The 11,242-nt window shown below is 37.0% G+C and overlaps 1 protein-coding gene across 1 annotated transcript; it reads left to right on the top strand.

The window, feature by feature from the left end:
• The first annotated feature begins 565 nt into the window (after window positions 1-565).
• klf17 (Kruppel-like factor 17) lies at window positions 566-3,086 on the top strand. The gene is made up of 3 exons (XM_039735103.1): window positions 566-792; window positions 1,169-2,201; window positions 2,351-3,086. Exons 1-3 carry the CDS (start codon window positions 706-708, stop codon window positions 2,524-2,526), a joined length of 1,296 nt encoding a protein of 431 aa, XP_039591037.1. The 5' UTR covers window positions 566-705; the 3' UTR covers window positions 2,527-3,086.
• The last annotated feature ends 8,156 nt before the right edge of the window (window positions 3,087-11,242 follow it).

Raw genomic sequence — 11,242 nt, 5'->3', positions numbered from 1 at the left:
TTTTCCTTTTTTATTTTCGTTAATTAATGAAGATGAACATTTTCCTCTTTTGATAAACTTTTTTCAGGAGACTGTCCATCAAAATAATTTCAAATATTTTGAAACTTATAGGTTAAAATCATATAATGAAAGTACAATATACTGAATTTCTTATCCAATTGATATGATGGGATTTTTAAACTTATAAAACAATAAATAATATGTACATATTGGTATTATTTTTCTTTAATATTTCAATTTGTCCGAAACGTTAATAAAAATGTATCCCAAAAGAGTGTTTTGTTTCATGCGTAGCTTAAATCATTAAATGTTAACAATGTTTTCGCATTTTTATTAAAAGAATAGTAATAATGAAGATGCTTCCTAAATAATACCACTCCTTGTCCATCATTATGTAACTTTAAAGTTTATGACAGCCGAGAAGAGTACATACTTTAGCAGAAAAGGTACGCGGTGCAGGTATGGGGGCGTGACCTTTTTTATGGAGCCAATTAGCAGTTGCAGAAACCAGCCAATAAGAATCTGCGGGCAGACCTATAACAAGCAGGCTACTTTGAAAGTTCGAGCAGTTCAGAAGTTTTCCGCTCATTTATGCTCTTGCCTGGATTTAGGAGCCGATAGAAGCTCCTTTTCGTATTTTTCTTTTCCTTTGACTTTTTATTCAACTTACAATTGCATATACCTGTTGAAAGAAAAGTTTTAGTCATGGCCTTGACTGATGCCATGCTGCCTTCGATCTCGACTTTTGCCTCTCATTCGAGTCTGGAAGAAAAGCAAGCCGAAATTATGCATGTAAGTGTATTTTTTGCATTCGCACTGTATGATACGGTCAGACTTTACTGGGCATAGATGACAGCACCTTTGAGTATGAAACAGTTTTGAGCTTTATTTGACTCTAGTAGCTGAGATTTTTTAGGGTACTATACTGGTTAAAGAGCTGTTTTTAAATGCATGTCCTTTTATTTATAGCTGAGGATAAACACTCCACGTCAATTTACTTTCTCGTTAATAATAAGAACAAACAGTTACCAGACATATTTTAAGCTGCCTGTACGTCTTCCAGGGCAGTTATATTTTTGCTCTTAACTTGTTTCTAAAATGTTCCGTCTTTCGGGACAGTATTCTTCTTCCCTTGATTAACCTGCTTTTTCTATCTTTTTTTACACAGAGGTGGAAGGTTGAAGACCTAAAAGGTTCAGAGAGCGAAGTAACACCCCACATTGAAGTTGAGTTTAACATCGTGGAGTCGCCGATGGCAAAAAGAGAAGAAGACGATCTGGGAAAATTCTTGGATTTAGAGTTTATACTGTCCAATACCATTCCATCTGATACTGGGAACAACGCTTTACACCCCTCCGCCTACCCACTGCCCGAGACACCTGAAAGCTGCAGCACTGCAGGTGACAGCGACGGCTCGCACTCCACTCCCGGACACTACGCCAGCAGCTATTCGGGGAGTCCAAACCAAAGTCTGGTGGCAGAGCTCCTTACTCCAGAGATGAACTACAGTGGTTCTTGCGCCATAACGCAAACCTATGGTGTGAAACCTGTTAAAAGTATAATGGAATACACAGAACTGAGGGCTCCGAACATGAGGAATCCTGCCCAGTTGCCTACGAACACGGATGACGCACATCACCTGCCGCATAAAATAAAAACTGAAACCTATGAACATTCATGCATGATGGCAACTGACTGTATGGAGCAAAAGCCAATTATGTTGCCAATGCATCATCATCATCAACAACAGCAGCATGCGATGACCCGCCACGGGTTTGCTCATCACTTAATGCCTCAATCCGAAATGGCTCCAAAAGACTGCCTCTCTGCCTCAGATATGCACCATTCACATAACCACATGGCGCTTCACCAGCAATACCAGATGGGAAACGCATTCCCTCCCCATTACCACCATCGTCATCAGCACCAAGCCGCCCACCAGTACCAAGGACAATTCAACCTTTTTAGAGATGCAATGAAGGCCCATCACCAAAACTTGCATGGCATGATGCTGACCCCTCCATCATCCCCTCTCTTGGACTTCTTTCCTCCTGTAAGCGCACCTGATGAATGTAAGCCCAAAAGAGGACGCAGGTCTTGGGCAAGAAAGAGGACTGCGACGCACAGCTGCGAGTATCCTGGCTGTGGAAAAACGTACACCAAAAGCTCCCACCTGAAAGCCCACATGCGCACTCACACAGGTAAGAAAGAGCCCGGCGAGCATCTCAAATGTCGTTCTTGTTTGTCTTTAGTTACAATTTTTTCTTTCCTTCTTTATTTCCTTTTTTCTTTCTTTTCTTCTTTCTTTCTGTATTTATTTATTTATTAAATTTTATAATGCATTTTCCAGGTGAGAAACCTTACCATTGCAGTTGGGATGGCTGCGGCTGGAAGTTTGCCCGATCCGATGAACTCACTCGTCACTACAGAAAGCACACCGGCCACAGACCCTTTCAGTGCCACCTGTGTGAGCGAGCCTTCTCCAGATCCGACCATCTGGCACTGCACATGAAGAGACACATGTAAAACGAATGTACATGGAAAGAAACGACGGCTAAAAAGACAATTTATTTATAATGAATGTAGTACGCTAATTTATGTAGAAATAAATGGGTTAGTAAACTGATTCAGTATTTAAGGAAAAGACCCTTAATTTGGGGCGTCTTCCAGAGGACTCTATTTAAAAAAAAAAAAAAGCTTTATGACTATGTAATAATAATGTAAAAGTGGCTTTAAAAATCAAAACAGGGCGGGACCCAGTTGTATATAGCTGTAAAAAAGACTTTGCATCTGAATATCATATGTATATTGTTTTTAAATTGTTAATACTGCCATTTGTGCATAGAGAATCGGAATTTGCCAAAAGACGGGAGATAAACACGACAACAGGCCTACTGCATTTGGATTTTATGTTTTCTGTAATGTGTTGCTTTTATTTGTTCTTTTTATAAGAGTAAAATGAGTGTCTGGTATGTATGTCGGTAGTCTCAATTAACATTTCTCATATTTTATCTTAAGATAATTATTGCGAAACTGAAAATTGAGTTGACCATTACTATTTTGTCACAAATAAATGTTTTAGAATTAATATGATTTTATGTTTTTGACTGAGGCCTTAATTCCTGTGGTGGGTCTAATGGTATTTGGGTGAAGCCCGAGGGCTTCAGTGGGGTGTTTGAAATATGGCGATATGTTAACATGCTCATTGGATTGCGACCATCTGTTTGACATTATTAAAGTATATTCTTTGCCATTTTCTCGAAAGTTGTAGTAAACGTATACCGTACACTGCACGTTAGTTTTACCGGTTATTATAACTCATTTGTTTATTGTTAGCGCGTCAATGGTGAGACATTTTCAGCCTATTTTTATGGTTTGTGCACCAAACTAAACCTTCCTTTATTTTCTGATCTTTAAAGATTGATCGAAGAAGTACAATTCACAAGACTACTATTTTTCTCGTTCTCCCAAAAAAGCTGTTTTCATAATGATCTGATAAATATTTTTCAATGCATTGCGTTAGGTATGCTCCGAGAGCGCCGCATGTGTGATTTTCCAAATACTGTACATTAGTGACCACTGTATAGCGTTTACAAGTTCACTTCGTACTCCATGCTCTTTTCTTTGACTACTTTGGGGTCCTCACATTCGATGTGAAGAGTTGCTTGTTAGCTGGACTACAAATCTAAAGTGTTCTGTGATGAGTGATCGTACGTGTGTATGTATGAGTGTCTCATAGAATGGAGGAGCGCCAGGGCTGATTCCTGCTGCCCCATGCTTCGGTGACTCTTCAGTGTAAACAGGAGCTTCTGCAAGGCGATTGATTTGGTAACTGCAGCAAATGGTACAACGCTGCATCTTTTCCATTCATCATTAAAAAGTATTCAATCATTTCAAACGTGTTTATTTATGGGGAGTGTTACACCCTGTGGGTTAAATGTGAGAGCTGTCAACTATATCTCACGGTGCTCTTCTTGATATAACAGCATGCAGAATTACTAATCATGGATGAGCTATGGCTCGAAGTGTAACACATAAGTGAGACTGCTTTATGATTAAATACCTTTATAACTGTTGTCATAATTACGAAGATTTTAAAAAAACATACTAGGCTGACAAACTGCAGTGACTGACAGCTGAAGCCTTTGTAAATTGTCCCATAACGCCGAACGAAAACTACTTTAACATAAAGATAGCAACAGGACTGGCACCATTCTCCCGTCTCCTTCTCTCTCGTATTTAAACACAACGACACAGGATTACTTTGCAAAATCTTTAAGATGCAAATGCTGGGGAACTTCGAGGATTGTATAAAGGCAGGAGAAATCCTGGCAAAGTAACACTGTTGTTTAAATACTGTATCCATGGGCAAAAAGCGCGAAGACATAAGAACATATTCTATGAACAGGCAAACTTTTAAAAACAAAACTCTGGCTAGAAAATTAAAACAAATTTGGTACGGTGCAGCTTTGCTGTTATATCATAAAAGTAAATCTATGGAATTAGTGGTGCACACACTGTATGCTTTACTCTAAAATCAGATACGCTTCAAATAAAAGAAATTTGCAAAATAAATAAAATAAATATTATCATTCTGAGCATTTAGATTTTAATATGAATTTGCTCAAGGTGGCGATTACGTTACTGGGAAACCATATATATCAAATTCCATATGAATCCCATTATTTATCTGAATCCTTATGTAACTGAATGATTTTCCAGACAGCCATTATGCACCTTATTGAACACATCATTCATTTAATTTAATTACCGAATTAAGCTCACAATTAAGCGAAAACTATCTAACATAAACGGCTCTCTACTACTACTGGCCAGGATGCCTTGTAAAGCAGTTCCTTTATTCAACTTAATTCTTTCAATCTTTTGGAAAGAGGTAAGTTTTCTATGCGCACGGATAAATCGGTAGCGTTTCAAGATACGAATATTACATATCGTATATAACTATAGATATTTAATTCAAATTACTTCTCGAACATATGTAATATTCTGATGATTAGGTTATGAAATGGAAAGTTACACTCTACAGTTTCAATTTTGTTTTTGAAGCACAAAATCTCTTTCCCATTTTAACATGTCGTTTTGTGTTGCCTGCTCAGTTAAGTAAGGTTTTCTAAATAAGAATATATTTGTTATTCATACTTCAGATTAAAGCCTTTGTGTTAGTGTAACGACGAACAATTTAATAGAAACCGGATGATTAGTAATTCAAGAAAACTGTTTGGGATAGTTTTAAAAATCTATTTTAAAGTTTATATACCGTCCATGCCCTGCCCCAGGTAAATGATGTGATGGCACGTCCTTTATCTTAGAGTTTCCAGACAACAGAAGCAAATGATTTTCAAACTGAAGTTTCGTGGAGCCCCCTACTGACACATTTGGGATTCTCAAACAGTTATTGTGATTAATTCGTGCTAATCTTATGGACAATATTTCAATTGTCGTCGATCACCCAATTCTACTTTTGCGGTTTGTCATTCTGCATCGTTGGTGTCAGTTGTGTCCACTTTATGGTTGTATTTATGTGCCTTTATTATGTATGCAAATCCGCATGCATTTAACCGCTGCCTTTCAGCAGAGTAAAGTGCGTTTAAAAGTCGTCGTTTGTCATTTCTTAGAATTAATTGCGCTCTAGAGCCGTCCTGGCGAGCCGCAATGCTGCTCTGAGATAAGCGCCTTATCGCGGGCCGCAGTGTCAATGGCCGCGTTTAAGATTCCATAAAGTGCTCGTCTGTCAGGACGAGGACGGAGCGAAGGCATACGAAATCACGTAGGGATATCTATAAGGTAAAACTTAGTGAGAAGTCAAGAAAATTGACACCTGTTATTGGCTAAATAAAACGTTTTCCTTGACTTCTCACTACATCCATAATGGTTAACACGGTACAACACCCTGGTACTAAGGTAAAACATGACATTTAATAAATGCGCCCTAACACTCTGCCCGGACCCCGGAGCCTATAAGAGGGCGCTCGCTCACAGAGTTTGGTGGGGCCCTTGGGGGCTTAACGTTACTGCTGCTGCTGACCCTCTGGATTAAAAAACTGTACATAACCCGTGTGATATTTAAATTTTTTTTTTAAGTTTAATTCAACTGCCAAACAATTCAATTAGCACAGAATAACCTGTCATTAACCTCTTAGAACCAAATAAATCATTCCTTTAGTTTACCTTTAACTCTGTTCGTTAGATTTTGTTAATCCTCAATATTTTTGCATTAAACAAATCGCTTTCCTTTCCTTCATAATGAACTGATTTATTATTTTATAAAAATAATGAATTCATATTGATGTCAGCTTTTTGCTCTTTTTATTTGATTTGCTATTTCCTTTACTGTCTTATATCTGCACAAATTATCATTTTATTCAAATTCATAATGCTCTAGGTTTATAAAATCACACATTTGTTCTACCAAAGCAGTGTACTGAATATCGTGGTCACTTTTTGGAAACCTTTAGTAGCTGACGGATTCCATTTTATCCATCAAGTGTAATGAAGTGCTGAGTGCTATTCAGGCCTATGCTGTACTCTTCTGGCGCTTTGCTAAGACTGATGTACAGTGTGCACTCTTACAAATGAAGATACCAGAATGGCTCTTCAGAGCGATGCCATAGGGGAACCAGTTTTGGTTTTTGAAAGACCAGTTCATATGAAGGTTCCTAACTTTTATTTCTTCGAATCCATAACAGGTATCATCTAGTAAATAAACATGACTAGATGGTGACAGATTTGTGAAATACCAGTGTTTCATGATTTTAAAAGGACTTTGGCTACATATAATAACACTATAACAATAATAACAGACTCAATCCAGTTTTTCTTAATTTGTTATTGTCCTGCTAGGTAGCCAACCATAAATTAAAGATTTCAGTAAATTTGTGTTGTTCTCCTACATATTGGGAAGTTTCTCAAAGCACAAAGAACCAACTTCATATATTAAAGGACCCTTCTCAGAATGAAATGGTGCTTTGTCAAGCAAATGTGCTACGGGGAACCAGACAACACCAGTAAAGAACCATCAAATGCCATAAAATAGCCATTATTTTTTTAGAGTGTGCAGATGAGTTTGTTGTAGAAAAGAAATAAGAAATGGATATTACTGAGTCAATCATATTATTTCTGTCAGATCAGATTGGTCTCTTAAACAATTTTTATATTCACTAGATTCTATGATTGCAACAAATTAAACATCAATTTGGAGGTAAAAAGTTTCTAGAGAAGCAGTTAAAGCACCTGCCTTCCTCAAATGTGTCACAGAAATGTGAATCAAAAGTTCTACAACTGCAATCTTGTGCATATACTGTAAGTCACAAACTTATAAAAGTCTCAGAAAGGTAAGTCACACTGTTGGGCATATCCTGTACTCTTCAGTTGAGACCAATCCAAGCCAAACGTTCACTGGTTAAGCGTTTGTTAAAGAACACCAGATGTTTTAGAAGAGGCTGAGTTTAAAAACCTTCGGGTGGAGATGTGTGGAATGTTTTTCTGCATATCACATCCTCTGCCATATTAAAGCCTACCTTATGCATTATTCACCACCTAAAAATCATTATACAGTTTTAACCTCAATAGAAAAAAACTCTGAGGTGACCAGCAGATGATGTTCTCCATATTCATAACAGGAATACTGTGTATGGTGTGACTTTATCAAAATATGTGGAAGATGCAATACCATGAGTGCGTTTGATCCACTTATTTCCTCAAAAATAATATCAACTCTACCACTGTCTACCACACTTCGTGGTAGCTTATTCCATGTGTCCGTTGTACTCTGTGTAAAGAAAAAGTTTGTAATGTTTGTGAGAAATTTAATAGGTTTTCAACTGTGTCTCCATGTTCTTGATGAACTCATTTTAAAATAACAGTCTTGATCCACTGTATTAATTCCCCTGATCATTTTAAATGCTTCAATCATGACACCTCTTATTCTCCTTTTGCTTAAACTGAAACTGCTCTGCTGTTTTAATCTTTCCTCTTAACTCATCCCTTTAGCCCCGGAATCAGTCTAGTTTCTCTTCTCTGGGCTTTTCCCAGTCCTGCTATGTCCTTTTCATAGCCTGGAGATCAAACTGCACACAGTACTCCAGAGGAGGCCTCACCAGTGTGTTAAAAAGTTTGAGCATAACCTCCTTTGACTTGTACACATTGTGCTATATAATCTAAAATGCTGTTAACTTTCTTAACAGCTTCTGAACACTGTCTGGCAGTTGATGGTGTCGAGTCCACTATGACTCGTAAATCCTTCTCATATGGTGTACTTTCAATTTTCAGGCCTCCCATTGTGTATTCAAACCTCACATTTTTGTCTCCTACGTGTAATATTTTACGTTTACTTACATTCAATCTCATCTGCTGCAAATCTGCCCAAGCTTTTATGCTGTCCAGGTCTCTCTTTAATGATTTGATTGATTATCTGCCAATCCTCTTAGCTTGGTATCATTTGCAGACTTAACCAGCTTGTTATTTATACTCCTATCCAAATCATTTATACATATTAAAAATAGCTGCAGCCCTTGCACTGACCACTGGGGGGACACGATTCTTAAAATCACCCAATTTAGTATCATCGCATCATCAGTTTTTGATTCCTGTGTTTTAGCCAGTTCTGCACCCATGTACACACTACACCATGAACTCCCTCGTCTTTTAAATTGACGCCTAACCTCTCATTTGGGAATTTATCAAATGCGTTCTGAAAGTTAAAATAAATAATATTATATTCACCACTCTGGTCATATCGTTTTATATTCACAAGTTTACTAAATATACCGGAGTCAGTGCCATTAATGTAAATCATAAAAAGTAATGTAATGGTTCAAGGACAGACCCCTGAGGGACTCTACTGACGACCTCACTCCACGTGGAGCATTCTCCTCTTAACTGTACTCTTTGTCTCCTGATGGTTAACCAACTCAAGGTCCAGTTTTGTAGGTTACATCTGATGCCTATATCTTCTAATTTCAGAATTAATCTTTAGTGTTGGACTCAATCAAATGCATTTTCAGAGTCTAGGTAAATTATGTCGCATGCTTTGTTTTTGTCACCTATTCCAGTTGCTTCTTCAAAAATATCTACATGATTGGTTTGGCAGGCCCTTTCTCTCATTAACCCATGCTGGCTGCTATTTAGAATATTATTTTTGCTCAGGCAAAGTTCTAATTTATTTCATATTATACTTTCCATTATTTTGCATTGCACAGAAGTAAGACTAATTAGTTTATAATTTCTAGTATCCATTTCTTCTCCCTTCTTGAAGACTGGAGTCACATTTGCGACTTTCCAGTCCTCAGCTACTTTTCCTTTCTGAAGTGAATGCTGAAATATGCCTAATATGGGTTTATAGAGGATGTCTTTCATTTCTTTCAATACGATTGATAAAATCCCATTAGATTCTGGGGTTTTATTAGTACTGAGGGACTGAAGCACATCTGACTCTTCTATTTTAAAATCTATGAACTAGGAGTTTGTTTTTACTTCAGCATGGGGTATTCCACTTGTTTCTTCCTTTAGAAATACTTGGGTGTTACTATCATACACGAATAAGTAGTATTAAAGATGTGTCACACAGTGCATTACCTGTACTGTACTCAGAGATCCCTTCAACCATACAAGAGAAAATAGAAGCATCTAGAATGTTAAATGAGATTATATGAAAATATCAGCAGTGAAACACAAATTTACATTTATACCCATATTTGCCGATCAGTGAAGAGTAAGATAATAATTTGACTAAAAATAAGACTTGTCCTGTCATCACATTACTTGCTAGTGATGAAAAATGGTGCATGTTCTCTGTGTGATGTCAACAAAACAACATAATTAGTTCTTACTCCCAGCACTGACATGAAAGTTAAAGCCCAGCCCATCCTATTTTGTGATCCTGTGTGTATTTTATTTCTATCACTGAGTAGTCAATTAATCCTCTATTTGAAATAATGTGTTGTGCAATTGTTCATAAATCATTTTATATTTATTGTATATTTTTATAATGTATTGTCATTTTTGTAGCACTAGAAAGCAACACTTGATGGTACATACTGTTAACAGCACTATATAAAATAAAGACCACATGGTGATGCAGTAGTTAGCACTGTTGTTTAACATATTATAAGTTCAAAAACCACTCAGTGTGCAATTATGAACAATGCTGCACAACTTCTCCATGACACTAACACCAGGACTAATTATTCAACAGAGGTGTGTCAAGAAATGCTACTGAAGCTTCTTTATACCAACTGCAATATGCGTTTATAGTGCCTCACTGTGACTGCTGTCTTACTACAGACCAAGTCAGGGGCTTTCTTCTTTTTCATAATTCAGATGTGTATTATTGGGAGGTGTTGTTTGTTATAAAATTTCTATATTTCTTGAGCTTCTGTAAAAACTAAACTTCTCTCTTGGGACAAATAAAGTGCTATCTATCTATCTATCTATCTATCTATCTATCTATCTATCTATCTATCTATCTATCTATCTATCTATCTATCTAATAATAATGTAATAGCCGAGTGTATCACCGCCACTAATGATGTTTTTTCTTGTTTTATGAAATAAATTGTTTACATTGAATTCTGTTTCTTTAAAAATCCCTAACAGTTGGGACATTTATGATTAGGTGTTTTAAATGACATTGTTTATTTTAAGTACAAAGAGCTTGCGCTTATTGAAAGTGAACAGAATTAATCTTAAAGTATGTGTTAATGTTGTCAACACTGGTTCTATCTCCATAAAGAAAAACAATACAGTATAGATTATTACATTTCATTTAACTGCTAAAAGACTAAAATAATTCAACAAAAGATGAGTTTGGGCAGTCCTGAGTTTCACAGATCACAGCTGAAAGATAAACATGACCTATTTTATGGTACAAATAGAAACTTACTAGGATTCAGAATGCTTACTAGCCTGTTGCAAAGGTTATGCAGAAGTTGCCATGGGCTTGTTATCAGGGCACAGGTGTACAGCTGTATCTCCAGCCTGAATTGCAGCTGCTTTACAAGGTTACCTAAAGCAGATCATTTTAACAGGGCTACATGGTTGTAATAGTAGCCCATGACATAGGAAGCATATGAAATCGTAATGAATCATGGAAGTGAAACCCCAAAGCTCCTTGGGTGCTCTGCGTTTCTGAGAGAGCATTGAGAGGGTTATATGGGATGATAACTGCGTCTACAAAGACTCCTACTCTATGTCCTGATAGAGTAATCCTGCCATTATGATATAG

This window comes from Polypterus senegalus, chromosome 14 (assembly GCF_016835505.1).
Source record: "Polypterus senegalus isolate Bchr_013 chromosome 14, ASM1683550v1, whole genome shotgun sequence".
Classification (NCBI taxonomy): Eukaryota; Metazoa; Chordata; class Cladistia; order Polypteriformes; family Polypteridae; genus Polypterus; species Polypterus senegalus.
The sequence above is the reverse complement of the archived record's forward strand: the minus strand, read 5'-3'. Positions and strand labels throughout refer to the sequence as shown.

Bases quoted from the DNA above. Each gene is read 5' to 3' on its own strand.
- klf17 (XM_039735103.1), top strand. From the start codon at position 706: ATGGCCTTGACTGATGCCATGCTGCCTTCGATCTCGACTTTTGCCTCT. The intron at 793-1,168 runs GTAAGTGTATTT...TTTTTTACACAG, and splicing joins AGCAAGCCGAAATTATGCAT to AGGTGGAAGGTTGAAGACCT. The intron at 2,202-2,350 runs GTAAGAAAGAGC...TGCATTTTCCAG, and splicing joins CCACATGCGCACTCACACAG to GTGAGAAACCTTACCATTGC.